General features: G+C 45.0%; 1 protein-coding gene across 1 annotated transcript; it reads right to left on the bottom strand.

The window, feature by feature from the left end:
- Nucleotides 1-84: 84 nt before the first annotated feature.
- On the bottom strand, nt 85-24,894 carry TICRR (TOPBP1 interacting checkpoint and replication regulator). Its single transcript, XM_070953654.1, has 22 exons — nt 24,208-24,894; nt 23,474-23,744; nt 22,368-22,609; nt 20,276-20,528; nt 19,333-19,462; nt 18,528-18,670; nt 17,069-17,278; nt 16,084-16,217; nt 13,757-13,857; nt 12,941-13,034; nt 12,713-12,792; nt 12,129-12,368; nt 11,402-11,498; nt 10,662-10,725; nt 9,591-9,737; nt 8,668-8,758; nt 8,465-8,526; nt 6,808-6,936; nt 6,049-6,191; nt 3,039-5,202; nt 1,978-2,097; nt 85-463 (listed from the first exon to the last, which is right to left on the bottom strand). The coding sequence occupies exons 1-22, from the start codon at nt 24,862-24,864 to the stop codon at nt 348-350; spliced, it is 5,688 nt and encodes a 1,895-aa protein (XP_070809755.1). The 5' UTR covers nt 24,865-24,894; the 3' UTR covers nt 85-347.
- Between the last annotated feature and the right edge of the window lie 2,629 nt (nt 24,895-27,523).

Raw genomic sequence — 27,523 nt, 5'->3', positions numbered from 1 at the left:
GGACATTCCTCTTAAAACCTTGCAAAGGCCATACAGTGGCATAGCCCTTACTTTAAAAAAACCTATATAAAATACAGCAGGGGTCTCCAAGCTTGGCCCCTTTAAGTCTTGTGGACTTCAACGCCCAGAATTCTGGGAATTGAAGTCCACACGTCTTAAAGGGGCCAAGCTTGGAGACCCCCTGAAATACAGAATTCATTTCTCCTCTTCTTGGAATTCAGCAAGGAATTGCTGTCAGCCACACACAAGCGATGCCTTTTGGTGACTGAATCCTGATTTGGATTGCAAAGTTTGTCCTGAAGAGGTTGAAGGTCTGGCTCCAAAATATTCCCACAGGCCATCTCGTTTCAGCAGAGTGGCCTTTTTCGTGAGTAGGTCCTGGTAATGGATCTCTTTCTAGCCGGCGTGCTGCGGAAAAGAGAGAAGTCCTCGTACGCAGCTCCAAATGTATCCTGGTCTTCCCCTATAGGAGAAAATAGGTGTGAAAAATCCCAATGGAACAACTGTTAAGAACAGAAATGGGGGAACTCACAATTTGTTTGAAGGGTGTGTAGGACTTTCTAGCTTTCTTAAGGGAATGTCTTTTCAAATCATCATCCTCTTTTGACGATCCCATAATCACTTGTGGGGCGGAGTCTGGGCAACTGAATGGAACTGAGTATTTACTGGCCAGATGCCCTTCCTGTCGCCAATGCGGAGTTTTTTTCAGCAGATATATTCTCAGTGTGCCCGGAGAGAGAAATATCAGCCTCTACCTAGGATCGAACTCACAGCCTCCTGATTGTGAGGCGAGAGCTCCACCTCTAGGCCACCGCACCACTCAAGGGAATGTCTTTTCAAATGAAAGAAGAAAAACAGTTTGCCGTCATCTAGGTTAGTGTGACGTGTGTAGCGGAAGGGGAAAAGGAATCCGCGTCCTCCTCCTCTATTGATTCTAATTTGGCTAAACAGGTAGCGACCAGTTGCTTCGCGAGCTTTTGAAGTTATGATGGACCCCCCCTCAAAAAGTACTTATGACCTGGTTCTGAAGTTCTGACACAGCTGTCTCTCCCACAGTCCTGTGGCCGGTTTTGGGCACTCGGCAACGGCCTGCATTTATGGCTGTTTGAAGCATTCCCTGGTTATGCGGCCGTGATTTGCAGAGTTTTTGCTTAAAACTGGTTACTATTCAAAGGCAGGATTGAGGAAAGCTAACCTCAAACAGGTCATCGTTTTTTCAGCTACGATCGCCGCTCAGGAAATCAAGCCTAGCTACAACTTGGTTTTACGCTGTATGAATATGTTTGTCAGCTTTGGAAGCCATATTAGGCCGGAAGCTTCCATGCTGCCACCTTCTCCTGTGTGGGAAAGTAGGAGGGGGGGATTTAGTAGAGGGGTTGTCTTTAGACATAATAGCATACGTCCTGTCAATTAAGGTCAGGCCAATCCTGCATCTGGAGAAGGAGTAGTTGGAGTGAGGTCTGGAAATGGGACGGATGGTGATTGGAGCATGTGATCGACTGAGAAGTGAAGGGATGTTTTGGGGGTTTTGATTTACTGAGGGAAAACTCTGACCTCTCAGATTCGGGTTTTCCCAGATGTGCCAGTTTACCTATTCTGGTAAATAGAACTTTGAAAAATGCTTGCTTCAGAGTCTTTACTTGGAGTTGGGGTTTTTCTGGAACGCTGACAATGTTCTCCAAAGCCATTGTAATTGCCAGCCCTTGAATTTGCCTTTTTGCCTTTCTCACGTCACATCATTTCGCTTCTCGTGTTTTTAAAGCCACGTTGAGAGAGAGAGCAGGGGCTTTTATTGGTCTCGAAAAACCCTTTCTCGGCTCAAAAGAAAGCCGAGATATTTCAAGTAAGCAAGCCTCGGGTTGATTTTGAAAGGGCACCGAGAACTTGCATCGTCACAATATTGAGTGGCAAGAAATCGAGCTCCCTTGAAACGTTGTTATTCGTTACCCCAAGGGTTTGAAATGCAAATTGGCATACCTTTTGGGCACTTCCTCTGGGTTGCAGCAGGGCCTTTGTAGAGGAGAGGGGACTGTTCCAGGGCCCAAAGGCCACTAGCAGAGATCACGCCGTTTCCTGAAGATTTGGGTGGAGTCGTATCTGGAGTTGGGAAAACAGGAGGTTTAAACTTAATTGAAAAAAAAATTGCATCTAGCACTGAAGGAAAAAAAATCTAAGGAGCTATTTACAGGAGATAAAACGGCTTTCAGGGAGTCCACCGGCCATAAGTAGAAAATAAAACAAGGTATCAATAGCTCTGCATAGGTTTATCCTGGTAGCTCACTGAAATTAAAGATCAAGATCCAGGTTCTCATGACATCAACAAACCACAGAAGAAATGAACCAAGGACCAAGAGAGTCTGAACAGACACCTGCTTGGAAATGCTTTAATTTGGATTCCTGCAACTAAGCTTTGTATTCTTAACTAGACTCGTATGAAAAGGTCTGGCGGATGGGACTTAAATTTAATAGCTGCCTTGACAGTCCAAAAGTACCGTATTTTTCAGAGTATAAGATGTACTCCCCCACTCTAAAAGAGGGTGAAAATTTGGGTGTGTCTTATACACTGAATACCCACCCAGCAGCCCCCACCCTTCGGCCTCCGCACGTCCTCTCCAACGGAGCTTTCGGAGGGTGAAAAAGCAAGGCGCAGAGGCCAAAACGGCAACTGGGAACAACTGCTGTACTGACTGGAGTGCCCTGCGATGATCAGCTGCATTTTTGAAGCTGCGTATCTGCCCCAACGAGGCACGAGTGTAGAGAGCACGCACGCGCTCACAACCAGCAAACCTGTTGCTAAAGTTCACCTCTGGGAACAGCTGATTGGGGGTATTCCGGGAAGCCGACCCACCCGCCAATCAGCTGCTCGTGCTGAATCAGGCTAATGTGCTGAAGCTGACCAGGCTGCTTGCTAAGGACGCTAGTATACCGATGGATGCTGGTAGGCAGAGGCAGATATTTTTTTCCTCCTTATTTTCCTCCCCCAAAATTAAGGTGCGTCTTATACTCTGGAGTATCTTATACTCCAAAAAATACGATACCTGAGAAGTTGAAGATGTCCTCCAAGATCGTTGACTTTGAGGATACCGTCTGTTCTCCCATGCTCAGCAGTTCATTTGAGTAGAGTTGAGCTGCTCCGGGGTTCTCTTTTGCTAGGCATGGCCTTTTCGTTTCTTGGCTAGCCTCCTCACCCAGTGCTCTCTGCTCCTGAGCCCTTTTTCTAGACTCTAGCACCCGAGTGTTCCTGAAGATGTTCTCGTCCTTATTGCCTTCTGTATCACTCCCATGTGGCTGATCTTGAAGCTTATCAATTCCTTCAAGTTCCAGGTCTCCCAGGAGCCGAACCTTTCTGCTACTGAAGAGTTCTGATGCTTCCTTGGCCCCGGGAGGTGGGGCTGGCTCTTCTCCAACGGCTTCTGCCGGCCTTTCGCTTCTGCTGTAGCCCACTGTGGCCCTTTTCCTTCGCGGCCAATCTTTGATGGCCTCGGGGGTAACCTTCCCTTTACGTTTCGGAGACGGGGTCCAAGGGATGCCGGCGCTGCCCTGGGAAGGGGAAGTTGTAGATGAGGTACAGAGAGTGGTGGGTGAATAGGAATGGCATATATAAGTCTGCCCGCCCATCCCAAACTTCCCAGGGGTGTTGTGGGCAGAGCGAACGCAGGATGGTGAGATGGAGACGGGTTCCAATTTCTCCAAGTGCCTACTACACCAGGCCACCGAAACGTCCCCCACAGCGCGATCATTTTCCTCCCCCTTGAGTTTGTCAGACAAATTGAGAGGCCGCTGTGCGAGCTCGGAAGCCACTTTTCTGATGCGGAGCTTCGGCAAACCAGAAGCTTGCATTTCAAGCTCAACTTCATAGGTCAGCGGCGTAGCTGTGGCCCCGAGACTTTGAGAGGAGGCCGCCTTCTCTTCCTTCTCCAGCCGTGCGGCGGCTTCCCGTTGCCTTCTGTCGGCGGTGCAGCGCAATGCATAGGCGCCAGACCCTGGCTTTGAGATTGCAAGCGGGGAGTCCTGATCTCGCCTGGGAGGACTTGTGAAGAGCAGAGGCTGCCTACCTGCAGCGTCCTCTGCTGAAGAAGGGCTACTCTTAGAGCCTGGATCTACAGGAGAACCATCTGAAAGAGACTTGCTGAGATCCAGCTTTTCGCACAATACTACGGCATGCGCAAAGTGCATGGGATTATTGGAAGAGAAGGTAGGCGACAGGCGTCTCTCTAAATCCTTCCTCTTAGTTGGACTTATTATTTTAGTTGTTGGTTCAGGTCTCTGATCCAGTGAAGCATCCTCCGTATTGCCAGGTTTAATAAATGGGCTGGTTTCAGCCCCAAGGCTTCTGGTACCCATAGAGGGATGTTCCTCTCTGGGCAAGGAAGGAAGGGAGCCCAGGGTTTTTATGGGGGAGGTCTTTCGGACACTCTGTGTTTCTTGGGGACTGCAAGAGTTTCTCCCCAGCTTTTCCCTAGTTGGAAAAAGTGTGCAAGGGCTCCCAGCTTTTGCAGACCCATTACAGGACGAAGGGATACCGTCTGATTGGAAAGCAGAACGAATCTCTGAAGCGGATTCGGAAACGGTCCTAATATTCGGACTGTTCTGGATATGTGTCAAACCCAGTTCTGGATGAGCATCTTTGAAGGCTGAAGAGGATGCTCCTGTCAACAGCGAGGGGAAGTCCACAGATGAGACTGGCTCAGGGCAGGTATTTCTTCGTATCTCAAACGTCCGGTTCTCAGCCGAAACCATAGGCATTAATGGGGGCGCGATTCTCAAGGAAAGCCTTGGAGATTGCAGTTCTGAGTATGGCTTCCTCTGAAGAGCAAACGGGGACGAAGGAGGCGACAGAATGATGGGCGAATCGGGACCATCTGCAGGCAAAGCAAACACGTCATCCAGCACGTCAGAGAGCGGTGGTTTCTCTGGAGTTTGGAGTTCTGCTGCCTTGGGTGAGGAAGGATCCCCGTTCTTCTTCTCCGCAATCCAAGGCAGACAGGATTCCTGGTTTTCAGTGGATATAGGCAAGGATTTGCTCTTCTGTCTCACAGGGGAGAAAAGATTTCCCAAACATTTGGCCACCGAATTTTTAACGGCTGGAGTTTTCTGGGGAGTCCGTCGTGCCTTTTCTTGAATCCGAGGAGATCTTCTCAGCGTGCTGCCTTTGGGATTTAAGAGCTCCTGGGAAGACTGAAAATAACTCTTCCCTGGTGCCTGTGAAAGAAGCGTGGAAAAGGTCAGAGATACAGAGAAAAGGACAGAATAAACTCTGCCCTTTTTTAAGCATGAAGATACCCTGTTTCCCCCAAAATAAGACATCCCCTGATAATAAGCCCAATTGGGCTTTTGAGTGCATGACAATAAAGCCAAGTGCTTATTTCAGGGTTCAAAAAAATATAAGACAGGGTCTTATTTTCGGGGAAACATGATAGCAATAGCACTTAGACTTATATACCGCTTTACAGTGCTTTACAGGCCTCTCTAAGCAGTTTACAGAGGCCCCCAACAATTTGGGTCCTCATTTTACTGACCTTGGAAGGCTGAGTCAACCTTGAGCCTAGTGAGATTTGAACTGCCAAATTGCAGGCACCCAGCAGTCAGCAGAAGTAGCCTGCAGTACTGCACTCTAACCACTGTGCCACCGCGGCTCGATGTTTTCAAGAAATGTTGAAAACAAAGATCTTAGCAGAACTGCGGTGTGTAATAATTGCTTTGTAGAATTAGCTGGAGCTCACTTAACAACCCTCTTTAAAGATGGCATGTACCTTCTTCTATGAACAGCAACTTCATATCATTGAATTCTAATATATTTTAGATAAACACCTACTGAAGAATATATTACCTATCAGTAGGCTGAGGTCATTTGTAAGTGTACAATTGCCAAGCAGATGCCTTGTAAATGGTTAGTCTAGATCCAAGAACTTTTAAAAAGAGCAAAGAAACAGGGAAAAACAGTGTCGATCACCTAGAATTACTTTTGGTGAGATGGGCATACATTTGATTAATAAATTTTAAGAAACCAGAAGAATATTGAGAAAAACAGAAAGATGGCAATTCTACCTGAGGAACAGGCTCATCAAAGGTGAGTTGTTTTCTTCTCGTTTGGGGAGAGCTCGTTCTCCCCAAACTAAATCCACCGAAAACTTCTCCAAAAAGTATACTCTTTGGAGATTGGGGGGCTTTTACGGGAGGTGAAGCCAGACCTGTGAATAAAGATTCAACAGTTTAGACAAGCTTAAACAAATGTTATCTGTAAGTTTGCAGGATAAACTCTACCTATTATTGATATAAATCAAAATGAAAACCCCATGTCCTTCTAAATACTACTGAACTACACCTCCTAGCATCATTTAGCCAGCCTAGTCATTGGTGAGGGATGCTGAGAACTTCAAGGAAATAATATCTGGAAGGCTGGGGTTGTTTGAGTCACGGTGGCACAGTAGTTAGAGTGCAGTACTGCAGGCTATTTCTGCTGCCTGCCGGCTGCCTGCAATTTGGCAGTTCAAATCTCACCAGGCTCAAGGTCGACTCAGCCTTCCATCCTTCTGAGGTGGATAAAATGAGGACCCAGATTGTTGGGGGCCATGTGCTGACTCTGTAAACCACTTAGAGAGGGCTGTAAAGCACTGTAAAGCGGTATATAAGTCTAAGTGCTATTGCCATTGTTTACTCTATTAGAAAATAGGAAAGGCTTTGATGTCAATTTAAGTTGGAGATCAAAAAGAAACCTGTTCTAAATAGTACAGACATAAATACTGATACAAGTGAGGAAACTCAATCTCTCCCTTGCTTGCATCTCTATTAGATCTCCTTCCTTACCTGGTTCTTCCAGATGTGCAGAATGCACTTGTGGTGTGTTCTTCTGGTTTGGCTCTAGGGAGCGGATGTTGCTGGAGAGAAATTTATCCTGCATCAATTGCTTGATCCGCGGACTTCTTCTTAAACCATCTTTTAGGAAGAGAGAACAAAAGGGGAGAGAATCAAGGAGCGTTAATGCTTGATATAGACCAGTGATGGCTAAACTTTTTGCTGTTGCGTGCCAAAAGCGGGAGGAGCGCGGGGGTTTCATGTGTACGCGTGCCCACACTCAATACCCCTCTGCGCCCTGCTCCCCCACTTTTGGCAGGCGATGGCCCAGTGGGCCCATTTTTCGCCCTCCCCAGGTTCCAGAGGCTTTCTTGGAGTTTGGGAAGGGTGAAAACGGCCTTCCCCACCACCCCAGAAGCCCTCTGGAGGCCAGAAACAGCCCGTTTCTCGACTTCCGGGCCCGGAAGGCCCAAAAATCAGCTGGCTGGCGTGCGCATGCATGCAGGAGCTGAGCTAGGGCAACATTCGCGTGCCCACAGATATGACTCAGCGTGCCACCTGTGGCACGCGTGCCGTAGGTTCGCCATCATGGATATAGAGTATGTCACCCTTGGAAAGAAATACTGAGGACTGGAAGCCCCACTGATCAAAAGAAACAACACTTCAAAGCTCATGACAAATTCTTTGGATACTATCATTTTTCAGAAGCATAAATTGGCAAGGTGGAAGACTGCTAGTCTCTGCCTCTAGCAAATAAGGGTTCTAGACACCACCACTAAGAGGCAGAATTAACACTAAACTTGGAGACGTGACTACAAAGGGCTGCGGTTAGCGTCGGTCCGTGTCCTTCAAACTGCCTTTCTCTCGCTCTCTCACAGTCACACACCCCCGAGGTGGGTTTCAGCCGGTTCTGACCAGTTCTGGAGAACCAGTAGCGGAAATTTTGAATAGTTCAGAGAACCTCTGCCTCCCGAGTCCCAGCTGATTGGGAGGGAATGGAGATTTTACACTATCCTTCCCCTGCCATGCCCACCAAGCCACACCCACAGAACCAGTAAAAATTTTTGAGACCCACCACAACACCCCCCCTCCCCATGATCTAGATGAAATTGGAGCCACTTTGCACCAGAGTAGAAAGGCTGAGTCTCTATTTCATCCTGTGACTTGGCTGCTTTGAAAAGATGAAAGTAGCTGAGATAACAATGCTGTACCTGGTACATGGCTCTTACCCAAAGCCAGAATTTAGTCATAAGAGCTGGGGTGGCGCAGCAGTTAGAATGTAGTACTGCAGGCTAATTCTGCCCACTGCCAGCAGTTCGATCCTGATCGGCTCAAGGTTGACTCAGTCTTCCAAAGTCGGTAAAATGAGGACCCAGATTGTTGGGGGGCAATAGGCTGACTCTGTAAACCGCTTAGAGAGGCTGTAAAGCACTATGAAGCGGTATATAAATCTAAGTGCTACTGCTATTTCTCAAATTCTTGTTGAGGGTTCAGACCACATCCTGTGTATAAACTAAAGTAATCTATAACAGGCCAAGGTTAGAGATTCATAAGAAGCGCTTCTCCTTCTTGCTCTGCTATGAAGATAATTTTAATTGCACTCCTGTAACCAGCATCTCTCAATCCTCGAGTCAGTTTGATTTGCAAGAGCCTGCCAATCGGTACTTACAGGTTATAGTTTTTTCAGGAGATTCTTCTACAATGCCAACATCAGACCCAGGATCTGAACCCCTTTGAAGAAAAGAATGTTTGAGACTTAGTGGAGCAGTAAGAGGTGTAGAAGTAAAGAAAGGAAGAAAGGAAGGAATTTTGACTTTATTCCAAAGTAAGATTGGTAAATTGCTATTAAACGAATCTGAAGCTTTCACTCACCGGCCTGTAATCTGCCTCTGCAGCAGCCTCCTGGACATCTGCTTGTGCAGAGGGGTTTCTGCCACCCTTTTGGTCAATAGCTTGTGATGAGCTGAAACAGAGTTAAGTTGTGTAGAGAAATAAGATCACACTTAAGCAAGCAATCTGTTTGCTTCCTGTTTGGGAAGCGAGGACAGAGATTCTTTTTCAGGACTGAATTTGTATTGAAAGCAGCTGCTACTCCCCCATGTTATCATGACAAATGTTGTAGCATCTTGAACACAATCACATTTTCTCATATAAGCTATAGTGGATGAACTCCACTTTATCAGATGTAGGGAATATAAGGTAAAGGTTTTCCTCGTACATATGTCTAGTTGTTTGCCAACTCTAGGGGGCAGTGCTCATCTCTGTTTCAAAGCCGAAGAGCCAGCGCTGTCCGAAAACGTCTCCGTGGTCATGTGGCCGGCATGACTAAATGCCAAAGGCACAAAGAATACTGTTCCCTTCCCACCAAAGGTGGTCCCTATTTTTCTACTTGCATTTTTTACGTGCTTTCGAACTGCTAGGTTGGCAGAAGCTGGGACAAGTAACAGGAGCTCACCCCGTTATGCGGCACTAGAGATTCGAACCGCTGAATTGCCGACCTTTCGATTTACAAGCTCAGCGTCTTAGTCACTGAGCCACCACGTCTCTTAGGGAATATAGTGCTGTGAAAATAAATTCCATATACCAGAATAGACTAGAAATCGAATCAAAATTCTTTATTGGCCAAGGGTGATTGGACACACAAGGGATTTATCGCCAGTGCATAAGCTCAGTGTACATATAAACAGCAAGTAATATAGTCATTGTAAATAAAAAGTCACTCATGGAATAGGAGTGATTTATGCCAATTGACCTTTATTCAAGGCTCTTAGTATTCTAGCCATTATTCCCTTTACCTCTAATATCTTCCTTAGATCTGCTGCGTTTATGTTTTAGATCTTCTAAAATGGAAACTGACTGGCTCCGAGCCATCTTTGGTAAGGAACTTTTCCCCAGAGGTAGAGTTTCTTCATTGAAAAGATTTCTTCTCACCTTTGTCACTTCTGAAAGCAACAAAAACAAGAGGTTTTCTGGTGTGCAAGCGTAAACTGGACAAAACCAATCATCAGTAAAATATTTAAGAAAAACAGCAGTAAAACATCTTTTAAGACAAACGTCTAATTGCTCGAGTTCGTCAAGTCAGTGAGGTAACGGATACAATTTGTGGATGTACGTATTACATGGAAGCAAAGGGCAGAATTAAGGGTGCTCAAAAATAAAGATTAAAAACGGTTTATAAATATAATACATATGCTGTGAAGGAGTCATCTCTTTAGCTATGCAGTGATTAACTTTACCAATTAGCCTAAATTTCCTCTGTTTAGCCATTAAGTTATGCCGAAGAAGTAGTGAAAGTAGCAAGTGGACCGAGTGGAGAGGTTGCTTTTTAATAATCTTTTTTATGTACAGTTATCAGATCAGTACGATTGAGCCCCCTTGCATGGAGCTCAATTTTGTTATGCTGCTTGCAAAATTAGGCAGATTTCGATTATGCACTGATGAACCTGCCACCAACTGCAGTGTTTTATCTTGCTTTGTTTTATTTTCAATGGTTTTTGTTTGTTAGTTTGCAACGCTGATCGGCGACTGTAATAAAAAACATATTCACTGAGAGAATGTCGTTTTTAGGACACGCAGTCGCTGTCTAACATCTTAGCTCCCTGCAATGTGAGAGAAATATCACCTCACTTCCTGCTTAGAATAGAATATTGTCACTTTGAATCGGCTAATCGGCATTATATTAAAATGAAATTACGTTGCATACAGCTCTCAAAGGGCTCTAATGTAAACATAAACATTACAACTTAAAATAAATAAATACAAAATTATGCATGTACCCACAAATATTATATGACACGAAAAACAACACAGTCTAGTTCGGATGTATACATGTACATGGTGAGAGAAACCTAGGAAAGAAGACCTACCTTGTACTCCCATTTTCTTGGAAATGGGTGCTAGTTTGGCATCCAGGGGCCCATGAGAGGTGTCCTGAAAATTTAGAACACGGCATTAGAAAGGCTTCAAAATTCACATCATTTACAAGGCGTCAGTAGAAAACTAATATCGGTGAATAAAAACTACCGTATTTTTCAGAGTATAAAACGCACCGGAATTTAAGACGCACCTTCGTTTTTGGGGGCGAAAATAAAGCTGATTGGCGGGTGGATCGGAATACCCCCACTCAGCTGTTCCCAGAGGTGAATTTTAGCAACAGGTTTGTTGGTTGTGAGCTCTACGCCTTGTTTTTCTGCCTCTGAAAGCCTCCAAAACAGAGCTTCAGAAAAAAAGCCTCTGAAACTTCAGAGGCTTTTTTTCTGAAGCTCTGTTTGGAGGCTTTTTTTCTGAAGCTTCTTTCTGATGCTTTTTTCAGCCTCTGAAACCTGTTTGAGAGACTGGGCGGGGCTACATTCGGAGTATAAAACGCACCCAGATTTTCACCCTCTTTTTTTGGGGAAAAAGGTGCGTCTTATACTCCGAAAAATACGGTACTTCATTCCAGGTTCTACAGAAAGTAAAAGGACGCCTCTCCCTTCTATGCACAAAAATGATCACACTTTCCAAAGGACTAAGTTCTTTATAAAACAGAGTTGCCTTTTCTAACCGTTGTGCACGTTTCCCCTCCCTTTAATGTCGCAAGCTATTTGTTCCCCACTGGAAGATTCACCTTTCTCCTGTGGTTCCACGATGCTTGAGGAATTTCTATTTGGCGTAAATTCTGTGACATTTCTGTGATACTCCTATGTCTGGCTAACGGATGCTTTCTGAAAGCAGAAGACAAACGTTTTCAGCAAGGGAAGCAAAATCATTTAGATTCTAGCTACTGTTTTAAAGATGTAGGACGTTTACTTCCCTTCTTGATATGAATCAAGCCTGTTTTTAAGGTGAGCAAGACTTGAGTTTCTCACACACTGACTTCAGAATATTCCCACACAATAAACCCAACAGATTAACAGCCCAACTCTGTTTTCCACCCAATAACCCAATCCAGTGACAGCTAACCTTTTCGGCGTGAAAACTGGAGAGCGTGTGCAGGAGTACCCACACCAGAACCCGGAAGAGAGCAGCTGGCCAGTGCACATGTGTACGGCGGCCAGCTGCTCTTCTGGGTTTCGTCACGCGCACGCACGCCAGCCAGCTGATCTTCGCACAAAGACCAGCTGGCTGGCATGCATGCCCACAGAGAGGGCTCTGCATGCCACAGGTTTGCCATCACGGATTCAACCAATATTGTGGTTATATAGAAATCAATTACAGAAGCAGAAGCAACACTGGAAGAAAAAAAAAAAAGGAGATAGAACTAACATTTTGCAAGGATCTTGCAAAGTTGCTCCTACGTTTTAGCCTGAATTAAACTCAACACTGTCAATCCCCTTTTTCTCACATACACCTACCGTTTCTTGGCAGATCGGGTGCGCAGTTCTTCCAGCTCGTCTGCTTCAGCGCTTAAAGAAGCTGCTTTAGAAAGTGGAAGGGAGGCGGCAGAAGCAGGAAGGGACACACTCTGTGTCTCCTCAGCGATGGAATCATCGCTAAAGAAATCCGTTGGGAGGACGGAAGCTAACTTAGCGGGAATCTCCGTTCCCAGACTGTAGTACAAATCACCAAGAGTCTTGGGCATAGATTCCAGATATCTGTAGGGAGAGCGCAAAACCACAGGATTTAAATCTTGGCGAATTTCATGTATATTCATGTACTACGTACAGGTAGTCCTCGACTTCCGACCACAATGGAGCCCAACATTTCTGTTCTTAAGAGAGACATTTGTTGAGTGAGTTTTGCCCCCTTTTAAGACTTTTGTTGTCCCACTGGTTAAGTGAATCACTGCAGTTGATAAGTTAGAAGCCCGGCTGTTAAGAGAATCCGGTTTCCCCGTTGACTTTGCTTTTCAGAAGATCGCAAAAGTTGATCACAAGACCTTAGGGCACCGCAAGAGTCATAAATACGAATCAATTGCCTCTGATTTTTGATCACTTACATATCTACAACTTCTTCCAAAAAACTGCTGAGGTATCCTGGGTCTTTATTCAAGCACAGCATCCTAAGTAACTCCGTCATCTGCAAGAGAGTAAAAGTCTTCAAATCCATGATACTCAAAGTAAAAAACGAAGTCTTACTTTCCAGGACTCAAGAGATGTCTCTCTCTCTCTCTCTCTGTCTCTCTCTCTCTCTCACACACACACACACACACACACACTTTATTTACCTCTTGCATAAGCTGCTCCATTCTGTCTGTGTTATTTTGCAAAGAAGGATGTTGCAGGCACATCTCCAGGCGCAAATACACCTGAAGTCGGCACCTTAAAAAAAAAAAAAAAAAAAAAAGGAAAAGACAGATTGAGAATATTCCTTGTTTCTATTTCTCCTTCAACTGTAGCAATAAAAATGGACTGTGGGGAGGGGGTGCAGAAGAAATTACTCTGAAAAGTAATTTTCCACACAGTGCCCAAAGTTGCAAATGTTCTCAATTAATACCAATTACAGTAGCAGTTTGGACTAAGGGTATTTTAATTGTTTATCAATCAATTACTATCAAGTATTCTAGTGGAAAACCAGTCTACAAATGTACATATATAGCAGCAATAGCATTTAGACTTATATATCGTTTCATGGAGGTTTCCAGCCCTCTCCAAGCAGTTTAGAGTCAGCCTATTTGCCCACAACAATCTGGGTCCTCATTTTCCCGACCTTGGAAGAATGGATGGCTGAGTCAATCTTGAGCTGGTCAGGATCGAACTGCTGGCAGTCGGCAGAATTAGCCTGCAATCCTACATTCTATAACCATTGCGCCACCAGGGCTCTATAATTCAGTTTTATCCATATACCATATGTACAAAATAGTACATTTTGCCAAGGCTAATTACAGGATGGGTATGCAACAACATAAAGGGAGTAAATTTAAATCAAGGACAACACGACATCAAGCATTCAACTAAATCCCTCCACTTATACACAGAGGAATCCCTTCATCTAAAAATTAATTGAGTCATATTATTTCAGAAGCAAAGATCAGGCTTCATACTCTTTGATCCCGGTTTCTTTATCAGGATCAGCGGCAAGTTGTTGACGAAGAGTGTTGGTGGTCTTCAGGAGATGTCTTTGGATCGTGTCTAGACAAGTTGCCTATGAACACAACATCAGACACAAAGGTGTTACTGCAGATATGCACCGAATACAAGTGGCAATCACAAAAATAGCCCATTGGAATAACTGCACAAAAAGAGAGAGGCTACCTACCATATTTTTCGGAGTATAAGACGCACCCCCCCGAGGGTGAAAATTCGGTCTTATACACCGAATGTAGCTCTGCCCATCCGCTGGCCCCCACCCTTTTTTGGGGAGGAAAACAAGGGAAAAAAATCTGCCTCTGCCTCCCAGCAATTTGCCTCCTTGCAGCAAACAGCCCATTTCAGCTTCAGCACAGCCTTATTAGCACAAGCAGTTGATTGTCGGTTGCATCGGCCGCCCTGACTCTCAACTGTTTCAGGCTGCAGGGATTGCCATTGCCTATTGCTGCGCGGGCCTCTGCTGCTTGCTGCAAGGAGGTAAATTGTTGGGAGCAGATTTTTTTTCTTGTGCTAATCAGGCTATGCTGAAAATGAAAATAAACTAAAACAGGCTGTTTGCTGCAAGCAGGCAAATTCCTGGGAGGCAGAGGCAGATTTTTTCCTCGTTTTCCTCCCCAAAAAAGGTAGGTGCATCTTATAGTCCAGAGCATCTTATACTCCGAAAAATACGGTAATTAAATGCGAACAACAAAGCAGATATCAAAGAGACACTTATTTAATAGATTTATATGCCACTGCTAAATCTTAAGAGCCTTGTACTAAGGAGCAAACGAATTGAGACAGAATGAAATCCTTTTTTTCTTCCTTTATATGGAAGATGACATTTGAATAGAAAAAGGGAATACCCACAGGATGTTCCCGTCAAGATGTCCTTCTCAAGCTTCAGAACAAAATTGTATTGCTCTGTTTCAGTAACTTTTAATGTCATTTGTGCTGTGCTGAAAACATGATACGACTGTTTTCAAAGTCAAGTCTCGCTGGAGGTGGCTTGTTCTAATCCAATCAGGTTTATTGTTTCTGCAGTAGAAAGTATATATATATACATATATATATATATATGGAGGGGGGAGGCATTCTCCTCTGGAACGGAAGAATTTCAGCTCTTATCCTAGCATCTACAGCTTTCTTGTGGTCTCTAAACCAAAAGCATATAATGTGGAAAAGATCTGGGAGAGAAAAAAACAAACTCGATTGTCCATCTTACAAAGGGCCATGACCAATAGCTGCCTTGCAGGATGTTCCTTAATGCTAGTGTATAGGCAGGCAGGCGATTAGCTGGAGTCAAAAAGAATGGTAAAATACAGTATAAACTTTTTCTTGATTGCTAATGTCATTTCACCATGTAGACAGGGGATTTATGCTTCTGTAATATAGAAATATACCATATTTTTCGGAGTATAAGACGCAGCTTAGTTTTTTGGGGGGGAAAATAGGAAAAAAATCTGCCTACTAGGTATTCATCTGGCTAGCGTCCTTAGTCTGGTCAGCTTCAGCACATTAATTTGCTGGTTTTTTATCCCCTGCTTGGGGATAAAAAACAGCTTCTAAGGCACAGCTGAGAGGAAGAAGCAATGAGAAAAGCAGGCAAAGCAGGGGGAGATCGCTTCACTCGGCTAGCGCCTAGTTAGGGCTGAAAAAAAGAGAACAGCTGAGAGTCGGAGCAAAGCATAGAGATCGCTTCACTCGCTAGCGCCTCGTTAAAGCACAGCGGAGGAGTCAGAGTCGAGGGAGCAGGCAAAGCTGGGAAGATTGCTTCACTTGCTAGCGCCTCGTTAGGGCTGAAAAAAAATAGCTTTGAAAAAGCTACATTCGGAGTATAAGATGCACCCAAATTTTCAGCCTCTTTTAGGGGGGAAAAAGGTGCATCTTATATTCCGGAAAATACAGTAAGCTTGTTCTCTTTAGCCTTCCTTTCAGTGCCTTTAACCAGAGATGGGTTTCACATACTGTAGCAATCAGTTCGCCCAGCACCGGAAATGTGTGCGGGCGCCATCCGCGCATGCATACGGCATCACAAAACACAGCAATTCGCTCGCACGCACCATCCGCATATGCGTGCAACATCAAACAACACGGCAAATCGCTCGTGCATGCCGTCCACATGTGTGCAGCATCAAAAACACAGCGATATAGGACAGGATTGCGCCCGCGCGGGCCCACCCACAGGTCGCCATTACTGCTTCGCCCAAACCGGCTGAATACCACCTCTGCCTTTGACCCATAAAGACCTTTGAAAAACCTCTGGGAGGCAAAGAGAAGTGTATCTAAGCAATGACTCTACCTCACTGGAGTTCTGAAACGTATTAACAGCTGTCACCATATCTTGAGAACGTGCAAACAAATTTTCTCCGTCCATCACAGCGTTCTGGTAGTTTGCATTGAGATAAGAAAGCATTTCATCTTCAGTACTGAAGTCTGCAAAAACACACAGAAGCATGAAATATCTTGCTGGAATATAAATGTCTCACAGTTGAATGTTAACATAATTGCTTAGGTTATAACAGTGAATTTACAGCAAGAGGATCAGGAAAACCTTGAGGTACGAAGACCAGGGTCAAATGATGGGGCAAATAATCCTCTTTTCATTTGTTGAGTTTTTCCTCCCCAGTGTTAACGCATTTCTATTCACTCACAAACTTCACAATTCCACCGTTAACAAGCCAGACCTCTCCATGCGGACTAACCTAGTACACTGACTAAGAAGCCTCTTATAATTCAAGCACCTGAAGGTCAGACAAGGAATAATGGATGGAAACTGACCAAGGAGAGATTCAACCTGGAAATAAGGAGAAATTTTCTGACAGTGAGAACAATCAACTAGTGGAACAGAAGTTGCCCTTCGGAGGTTGTGGGAACTTCATCACTGGAGGCTTTTAAGAAGACAGACGGGCTGCCATCTGTCAGGAATGGTATAGGGCCATGATGGCGGACCTATGGCACATGTGCCACAGGTGGCACACATAGCCATATTGGTGGGCACGCGAGCTCAGCTCTGGTAGGCATGCCTCCTCACTGTCCGACTCTGCTGCCAGCTCTACAGGCTGCTGGTAGACCACACCATCTGCGGCTTGCGTGGCCTGGTTCCCAACGGGCCATAGACAAGTACCGGGCCGTGGACTGGGGGTTGGAGACCCCTGTTCTAGAATGTTTGCAATTCTCCCTTAAATCTGCACCAAGACACCCAGTTTTGACTCCTACTCTTTGTTCTGAAACACAGGACTTTTGGTTTCCCTACTACACATGACAGAGAACTGATTTCCACGCACTTATCTTGCTTTTCCGTTTCCTTCCGTTTCCTTCCCCTTTGCCATCCAATTTTCTGGAGAGCAGCCTTTGGCGTGGCTTTTTATGCACTGGCAGCTCTCCCTCCGGCTGGTGTTTCTGAGCTTTCACGTTGAACATGGCAGTGTTCAGCATCTGAAGAGAACGGGGCATGGTTTTCATCTTCCGCCTAATGGGTGTCCGGGGAACCGCGCCTGTCCAAGAGGAAAACAAAAGCGAAATGTGAACTTGGTTCATTACAATAGTGGCCAAAATTGTGGAAACTGTCCACAGACCACCAGGTTGAGAACCATGGATATAGAACGTATGGAATCATTTAACTTCTTTTAATCTACAGTAGTGGCCAAAATTGTGGAAACCCTTTGGGAAAAGTGTATTTTCTGAAACTAGGTAATAACACCACTTTTTTTTGGGGGGGGGGGGGAGTAGTACCATAAAAAATTATATATCAATGGAAAGAATGGTCAAGAATGTAATGGAATAACTTTTATGAAGGATTTGCTATTAGAATAGCTGTTACAGCATAAAGAAGAAAAGTGAAACACAGAAAAAATGAGATATACAAAAATGATCACCACGTCAGTTAATACTTAGTTGGGTAACCTTTAGCATGAATGACGGCCTTAGAACTTCTTCCTATGGAGTGAACCAAGTCTTTTAGTTCTGCAGCTGTTATCATGTGAAACCAAGATTGAAGGATTGCTTCTATTAACTGGGTTTTATTGCTGGGTTGCTTCTGACTAACACGTTTCTTTAGTCGGCTCCATAGATTTTCAATTGGGTTAAGGTCTGGGCTATTCCCAGGCCATTCCAGCAGTGGAATAGGATTATCTTGAAACTCAAAACAAAAGTGGTGTTATTAGCCATCAAACCTCAAAAATACACTTTTCCCAAAAGCACTTAAATGTCTCGCTTAGCAACGTACATTGTGGGCTCGATTGTGGTCGTAAGTTGAGAACTATCTGTATCAGTTTAGTGACTATTCAAGGTTATAGCAGCAATAAAAAGAGCGACATACTACCGGTCCTCGCACTTATGACTGTTGCAGCATCCCGTGTCACATGATCAAAATGTAAGCACATGGAGACCGGCAAGTATTTACAATGGTTGCAAAATCTCAGGGTCATGGGATGGCCATTTGTCGCCTTCCCTGCTGGCGTACATCAATCAAAGTCAACGGGAAAAGCCAGATTCGCTTAACAACTGCATGAGTCACTTGACTGCAGTGATTCACTTAACAACCATGGCAAAAAAAAAAAAAAAAGTCATAAAATTGGGTGTAAAGTTCATTTAACAAACCGCTTTGCTTAGCAATGGAAATTCTGTTCTTAATTGTGGTCATAAATCAAGGACTGCCTATATTTAAGTAAGGGTGATGTGTTCTCCTGTGCTTTCATCTGCATGATTGCAAAATATATATAAATTTATATATAAATTGCGTACATCTCTTTTTCTGATCTCGGGGGTGAGATGAAACTCTATGCTCAGAATTTTTTTTCTGGTAAAATTCTGCTAGGGATTGTCTCAGCTCTGCTTCTGATTTTGGGGGTTCCTCTTCGTTTTGAGTAGAACTTGCTTGCAGCATCCTATACAGAGAGAAAGAAAAACAAACAAACAAGGAAAATGGAATAAAAGCCAAAAAGTAATGGCCCTTCTCCACTGCGTTTAACAATTAGCAAAATTCCGCAGGTCGAACTAACAGTTAAACATTCCTTTCACCCCGAATTATTCCGCTCAGAATGAAAAACATCTGTAAAGGTTGCACATTCGAAACAAACCCAGATGAGGGTTTTTTGTCCAGATGCACTTCTTTTTATCTAGACATATGGTATGACATTACTGAGCACAAATGCTTACCCTTTCTTTTAAATTTTAAATTGAAATTTTAATTTGTTTTAAATTTATTGGGATTTTAATTGTCGTGGGCCAATATTATTTAATTTGGTTTTAAATTGTTTTTAACTTTTGTATTTCTGTATTTTATCTTGTGCCTGTTCACCGCCCTGAGTCCTTCGGGAATAGGGCGGTATACAAATTTAATAAAACTAAAACTAAACTAAACTAAACCCTTTGGAAGAGTCTATGGGAAGGAAATTTATTCCAATTTAATTGTGTTATAGCAGCAGTAGTAACTGTGGAGTATTTGGTGTCTGGGTTTGCTCTTCTCTAAACTAAATTAAGCCAAATTAACGCTAAACTAAATTAAGCCAAAAAAAAAAAAAAAAAGGAAGGAAGGAAGAGGAATTACCTGAATGATTCCATCAAGCGTGAGCTTGCACCGCATAGATTTGACACACTGTACCAATCCTCAAGGACTGCAGGACTCCAGGTTTGAGTACAGAAAAGCTCCTGCTGGACCCATCCTGGACATAAACTCTCTGTATAACATGTATAGATGAAACATTTTTTTTAAAAAAAACAAAAAGACAAATCCTACTTTATTAGAAAGAAACTGCATCAACTCTACACATGTCTAGATAGAACCTATTTTAGCCAACCCTGAGCAAGAAACACTTTTAGATATTATAGATGAGCTTGTAATAAAATCGATAATCTCCTTCTCCATAATCTTCCGTAATGGATTGCACCAGAGGCTAAACCAATTTCGTTGTATATATGATGTACAATGACAATAAAGGCTATCCTATCCTGTCTGTCCAGCAAGGAGATGAATAGTTGTCTGTAACACCTATTCTTTCCGCCCCCTGCCTTTTATCCCCAGAACTAGGGTGGGGCTTCGCTAGCAGTGGTGGCTCTTCCGTCCCAAGGATCAGCCCATAGATTTCCACTGCTCTCCTCTCCTCTGCCTTCTGCGCATCCGCGCATCAGGCTGGACCCAGCTGTTCCTCCTCTTCCTCATCAGCTACCTCCAGTCCTGGGGGCTGTTGACTCTCCATTTGAGGGTGACAGACAGTCCAGGCACCTGTCTCTATCTCTGACAGCTCCATTTTCTCTTCCCCCTCGGAGCTCTCAGGATGCCTTGATGCTGGCCCTGACTTCCACGCCTCCTCTTCCTCCTCTGATTCAGCTGCTGGAAGGGCTGGCGGCCAACAGGCCACAACAATTCCGAACAGGTCATTGGCCAAGAAAATCTGCCTGAGACACTGCAAACAGTTCCTTTTCGGACAAAATATTGTGGGACTTCTTGGAACATCTGAAAACCAGAGTGGTAAAAAAAAGATCAGGCTTACCAGGACTTGCTTGGTGGTCTTCGTCTGAGTCCTCCATAACTTGACGTAACACGCTGCTCACGACTTCTGGCAAACAGAAGTCCTCCTCCTTGGAAAAGTTCTCTGCCACAGGAGAGGGTTGAAGGAGGGACCCTTCATCTTCTGCCACTTCTTCAGCAAAGAGCAGAGAAAGAAGTGCGGTGGTGCCAGAGATGGGGGAGAAAACTCCGGTACAAGGAGAATGAGCTCCGGATGAAAATGTCACTTCAGCGACCTTTCCAACAGAAGAGAAACATGAGAACAATGAGAGGTGGCACAAACCTTCCTGAGAAACACACACAAAAAAAGATGCTTTGAAGGAGGGATTTTGTTTCGACCATCCTTTCAGCAAAGCATCCTTTGAAACAGATAAGCTGCTCTGTGGCTTCGTTTAATGTCTAGAGTCCCATAAAGCTGTTGGTTGGACAAGACCCCAGAAGGCGTTGTGAAGGCACTTCAGTGAGGTGAATGATGCTACGGACTCAGCAAATATTTCATTTTCCATGGAGCAAAGTCGTTTTTGAAGAGGCCTAAAGGCTGACCTGGTTTCCCCCCAATATATCCACTATCTGGAACGAGCTCCCCCCGGAGATATGGAGGATCCCGGATCTACGCACCTTCCGCCGTGCTCTTAAGACCCTCTTATTCCAGCAAGCCGGCCTGGAATAATTTTTCTCCCCTTTCTTTTAAATTTTAAATTGAAATTCTAATTTGTTTTAAATTTATTGGGATTTTAATTGTCGTGGGCTAAATTATTTAATTTGGTTTTAAATTGTTTTTAATTTTTTTATTTCTGTATTTTATCCTGTGCCTGTTCACCGCCCTGAGTCCTGCGGGAGTAGGGCGGTATACAAATTTAATAAAACATAAAATAAACAAACATATGTCACCATTGTTTCCTTCTCTCTTGAGAATTACAGGTTGATGGCAGCCTTTGGAGAGCTGGGAGCTGCCTCTCAAACTTTCAGCGGCTTGCATAACCCTTGGTTTCAAGAATGGTGAAACATCCATTTCCGACCCCACCAACCTCCTGTCAGAACCTATCATTTCCCACCCCCACCAGCTAATCCCAACTGTCGCTAACTGTCCTTCCATCTCCCGCACTATCCAATACAACTGATGAAGCTTCCAGAATAGGAAGCGAAACATCTTCTTCCTCAAAAGAAAACCAGACCAAGTTGCCTTTTCAAAAATAAAAACCAGTTTGCACCATGTTAATAGAAAGCACAGTGCAAGTTTACTCAGAGTGAACAAACTCTTGGAAAAAACCTCTCTACTGGACATTCTTCCTACCAGAGCTCCTACCAGATACTGTTGTAGTCCTCGACTTACAACAGTTCATTTAGAGATCGCTCAAAGTTACAACATTACCGAAAAACTTGACTTATGACCGTTTTTCTACATTTGCGGCCGTTGTAGCATCCCTAGTGTCCCATGATTTACATTCAGATACTAGATAACTGATTCATATTTATGACCGTTGCGGTTTCCTGGGATCGTGTGACCTTCTGACGAGCAGAGTCAACGGGGAAACCAGATTCACAACAGAAGTGATCCCCTTAACAAAGGCGACAAGAAAAGTCGTAAAATGGGGCACAACTCACTTAACAAATTTCTCACTTAACAACATAAATTTTGGGCTCAGTTGTGGTCGTAAGCAGAGGACAACCTGATTGTGAAACATAATCAACATCACCATGCTTATCAATTACCGTATTTTTCAGACTATAAGATGCACCTAAACTTACTGGAGGAAAACAAGAAAAAAATTGTTTTTGGCCTCCGCGCGTTGCGTTTCCACCCTCCCTGGCCCCCAGAAGCACTCTGCAGTGCTCCACACAGCCCATTTTCGCCAAAAAGAGGCCATGTGGAGCACTGCAGAGTGCTTCTGGGGGCCGGGGAGGGTAAAACGCGACGCGCAGAGGGTTCGGGAGGCCAAAAATGCCCGTATTCGGTCTATGAGACGCACCTAAATTTTCGCCCACTTTTCGGTGGAAAAACGGTGCATCTTAAAGTCCAAAACATACAGAACTTATCAGTAGATTTGCTTTGCAGAATGAAAAGAGAGACTTACCATATGAAGTTCTTGAGCCAGAATATATTTTACAAACTGCTGGAACCAACGAATCTCTCGAGCTGAAGGTCCCAATGGCTTGCTCTGGAGGGTCCAGCTCTCTGTGTGAAGATTTCTAACGGGCGCTGACTTCCAGTCTGTCATGGTGCATTTAAGTTGTATCGTGACTGTCCCTTCGAAGTGCCTCTGGTTCAAAGTTAAGGGCTCCAGCACCACAGCGCAACTCCAGGCTGCTTCTTTTCCTGCTCATTTTGAAGATCAGAAAGGTTAATCAAGCAAGCAAACTTTCTTTCTAGAATTTCTGTATGCAGTAATGAATAAAAGAATAAAGAATAACAGCTGAGAAAAATGCTAAAAAAATGAGACCGTTTCCCCCAAAATAAGACATCCCCTGATAACAAGCCCAAGTGGGATGGACCCCATTCAATGGCTCGTGTGAGGTGGTTTTGTTATATTGTACTATATTAATTTATTTGATTCTCATTGTTAGTTTTTATTGTTTTAAATGTGGTTTTATATTCTGTGAGCCACCATGGGTGAATAGGCGGCTATATAAACTCAATAAATAAATAAATAATAAATCACTTTTTTCAGTGTCTTTGTAATTTGAACCAGGGGTAAAATCTAAAATTTGTTACTACCGGGTCTGTGGGCGTGGCTTGGTGTGGGGGGGTAATGTGACTGGGTGGGTGTGGCCAACTTTTTTTTTTTACTTTTAAAAGCATTTTTTCTACAACCTTAAGAGGTTGAAGAAAAAAATGCTTTTAGAAGCCTCTGATGATCCCAGCTGAGCCACGTGATCATCAGAAACTTTTTTTTTTACTTTTAAAAGCATTTTTTCGGCAGAAAAGGTTGTAGAAAAAATGCTTTTAAAGATAATTTAAAAAGCCTCTGATGATCGCGTGGCTCAGCTGGGAATGGGGGGGAGGGGGGAGACCGCAGGGATTTTTGCTACCGGTTCTCCGAACCACCCACCGCCATCGCTACCAGATCGGGCGAACCGGGAGCATTTCACCCCTGCTTTGAACAGTCATTAAATGAACTGTTGTTAAATCAAGGACTACCTGTAAACCCCCCCACAAACCATATATATTATTTTTCGTTACCATCCGCCTTCAGGAGCAGGACTCCATCCAGATTTGGGAAGGACGTTTGTAAAGAAGAACGTGAGGAAAACAAGCCGTTCAAAGCGGAATCCAAAGGCAGCAGTTTAGTCCAAGGAGTGAACGATGGAAGATCAGAAGATGAATGGATGGTCCTTTTTTTCTGATGATCTAAATGCTGCGTTAAGACCTCCGAGGGCAAAATGGTGCCTCCCAGAATGTGCATCACTTCAAGCAACGTGAGGTAGCCAACGTGATCGGGGGGATCAAGAAGCTGAAAGGAGACAAATCAACGATGACCGGAATAAGGCTGATCGTCACAGGTAAGAACAGTACAGTATGCAAGACTAGGTTAACATTGAGCTGCGCGATTTATGACTCAGCAGGTTGTGGGAACTTATCCACTCACTTGCTGTGACCTTTGAATCAGACCATGATGCTGAGCTGCAATATGGTTTCTTGGGCACCTGCACGTTACATGAACCTTCCAGTTGTTTCAATATGAGATGGGCAGCAAATATTTTTTTAAAATTAATAAATAAAAATGAATGAATGACCCCACTAGATCAAACCCCACTAGATAAACATGGAACCATTTGCTCTATTAGTTTTATAGCTCGGGTAGTACCAAATAAAATAATAACGTATGAGTTTCGAAGGAGGGAAAACGAATGCAGCCAACATTCGTTTGAATGATAATCAGAATGATAATCTGAGACTTTTTTTTTTTTTTTTACCTTGGACCATTCAGTGGTGTCCATCCAATACAGAGTGACCTTATGACTGACCATCATGTCTTGGATCCCCTTAGGGAGGAATTTTTCAGCCAGGTCATGCGAAGGAGGCAGTTCTTCTGGCAAAGGAGCGTAGATCCCAGATATAAATTGCCATAGTTCCCTCTGGGAATGAGGGCAGGGAGATAAGACGAAAATGGCATTAGCAAAGCCCGTGTGAGTGGATTGCGCTGGAGGATTGTCCACAATCACCGTTAATTTGTTTTTCTGGCTCCTCAGCACTGGTTTGGTAGGAGAGACTATTTCAGGGCGGTCCCACTGATAGTCCAGCAGGGTTTCTTTCAGAATGTTCCGAGTGACGGTGGATCGTGGTGTCGGGCCAGGGGAGCACGGAGGGCAGAGCTGCTTCCCGAACCTGGCCTCCAGCTCTTCCTCAAAGTCTTCCCAGCTGCGGGACCCAAGCTCCCGGAAACTGCCTACTCGCGAAGCCCGGCCACGGATTCTCATGGAGTCAAAGAATTTGAAATCCCATCGGACCTTAGCCAGACCAAACTTGCAACCCAAGAAGTTCAAGATCCTCAAGGCGGCCAGGTGAAGGTGATCTTTCTCGGCAGAATCCGCCGTGTCCAAGAGGAAAACCACATTGTGAGAGCAGGTCATGATGCTTCAGCCGCTGGTAACCTGGAAGCTCCCAAGCGCGAGGAGAGGTCATCTGCCTGAACCGAGAACCAAAGGTGGAGCCCCGCTTATTTCAGCATCCTAATCCGATCCGAGCAGGCTTAAAGATGAGAAATGGATCCCTGGGCTCTACAGTCACTGGGGCCGCCCTTCCAAACAAACATGCTCACAGTAGGGCTTGCAAACCGAGGAACCTAAGCCTCTGCTGGCATTCACAGGCATGGGGCAGCACCGTCCATCTCCAAAGCTTCTCAAAGAAAAGCGATGCCCTCTCCCCATTTGCAAAAAAAGTCAAGCAAGCCCCATTACTCTAGCCACTGGACCTTTTTGCAAATGGAGGCGCAACCTGGAAGGTCTACCATGGCTCTGCTCCCAGTTGCCCTGAGGGACTACCCTTCTGCCCTCCTCCCCAGTTATCCTGGAAATTACCCCTCTCTCTTACCTTGATAACTACCCTTCTGCCCTCTCCACCGCTCTGGTAACTATTCCCTCCCACCTGTTACCTTGATGCCTATCTTCCTGACCCCCTCGGCTGCCCTAGTATCTAGCCCCCCTTACCTATGACTCCTCTGCTCCTTTGGTTGCCCTGGTAACTATCTCATTACCTTGATGACTCCCCTCTTGCCCCCACCCCCCTGTTGCCCTGCTATCTACCCCGACTTACCTTCACTCTCTTGCCCACCTTTACTCTCCTGCCCCACCCTCCAGTTGCCCTGGTAACTACCTTCCCTTACCTTTACTCTCCTGCCCACCCAACTTCTCTCTCCTGCCCTCCCCCCGGGGTTGCCCTGGTAACTATCCCCCTTACCTTCACTCTCTTGCCCCCCCCCGTTGCCCTGGTAACTACCCCCCTTACTTTGAAGACTACTCTCTTGCCCTCCCTGGTTGTCCTGGTAACTATTCCCCCCCTTACCTTCACTCTCTTGCCCCTCCGGTTGCCCTGGAAACTACCTCCCTTACCTTTACTGTTCTGCCCCCCCTTTACTCTCCTACCCCCCCTGGTTGCCCTGGTAACTACCCCCCTTACCTTTACTCTTCTGCCCCCCCTTTACTCTCCTGCCCCCCTGGTTGCCCTGGTAACTACCCCCCCTTACCTTTACTCTTCTGCCCTCCCCACCTTTACTCTCCTGCCCCCCTGGTTGCCCTGGTAACTACCCCCCCACCTTGATAACTACTCTCTTGCCCCCGCCCAGTTGCCTTGGTAACTAACTATCCTCCTGCCCGTCCGGTGGTCTTGGTAAATGTCCCCCTCCGTTACCTCGATGCCTGCCTGCCTGCCTCCCCAGTACTTTCGAGATCTTAACCACAGGAAAGAGGGTTAAGGGAGGAATTCTCAGGAGTCCCTGACCCCTCCGAGGGTTCTCCCAGTCTCCAGTCCTTCTCGGGCAGCCCTCCCGTCGGAGAGAAGCCGCCAGCTACTCAGAGGGAGCCGCTCCAACCGCCGCCATTACGCCCGCCATCGCCCCAGCCCATCCAACCGATGGCGCCTTTCGCGCTCTGCTTTCCCATTGGCTCGGGAGAGGAAGCCTGGCCCGCTCCTCATTGGCTGTGCCTGGTGTGTTTTTTTTTCCCCCCAAACTCCGCCCCTCTCCGCTCGACAGGTGGACTCCTCCCTCTTGATCTTCGGATTGGCTACCGCCGTTGGCGCAGGCGCCTTCGCAGGCGGAAGAACGAACTCGACGCTAGGTTTCCCCCCTCCCTCTTCTTTCTTTCTTAAAGGAGCCGCAAAGCTCTACTTATTTCAATGTTTCTCAACCTGGCTAATTGTAAGACGTGTGGACACTTCAACTCCTCAGCCAGCCTTGCAAAATTTGATTTTTGGTTGAGTATGGTGGTTGTGTCCACCCAGCCTCTTTATATATCATCTATCATTATATTGCATTGCATTGCATCATATATCATATCATATCATATCTCATATATCATATAGAATAGAATAGAATTCTTTATTGGCCAAGTGTGATTGGACACACAAGGAATTTGTCTTTGGTGCATACACTCTCAGTGTACATAAAAGAAAAGATACATTCGTCAAGAATCACAAGGTACAACACTTAATGATGGTCATAGGGTACAAATAAGCAATCAAGAAACAATATCAATATAAATCGTAAGAATACAAGCAACAAGGTTACAGTCATACAGTCATAAGTGGGAGGAGATGGGTGATGGGAACGATGAGAAGATATAATAATATATCATTACATATTAATATATATCATTCATACACAATTCAGCGTTGGTACAAAAGCAAAGCACGAGCTAAGACGTCCACGCCATCTCAAAGCTGCCAAGTGTGAAAAGCACTGACGTTTGACTGTGTGAACCCTTTTGAGCTTTGTGCATCTTGCAAGTGGATGGTGGGTCCGTTCTACACATTTCCTAGCTCTACGTTCTCGCCTCCCTTTAAATTCACTTCCCGTTGCTTCGTCATTGGCCGAGAGCTCTGGAACGCGGGGCGCTGATTGGATGACTGGCAGCCTCGCTTTGATTTTTAAAAACTTTAAAGGTCGTGTGTCGCATGACTGAGCTCCGGTCAAAGGGCTATTGGGGAGGGCGATGCTTGGCTAATTTTAACCTTTGCTTTGTGGTTTAGTTGTGTTGTGTCAACCCAGCAACGTCTCTTAACTACCCGATTTCA

This window comes from Pituophis catenifer, unplaced genomic scaffold (genome assembly GCF_029215685.1).
Source record: "Pituophis catenifer annectens isolate HBS135680 unplaced genomic scaffold, rPitCat1.0.hap2 SCAF_14, whole genome shotgun sequence".
Classification (NCBI taxonomy): domain Eukaryota; kingdom Metazoa; phylum Chordata; class Lepidosauria; order Squamata; family Colubridae; genus Pituophis; species Pituophis catenifer.
This window is presented reverse-complemented; position numbering and strand designations above follow the sequence as displayed.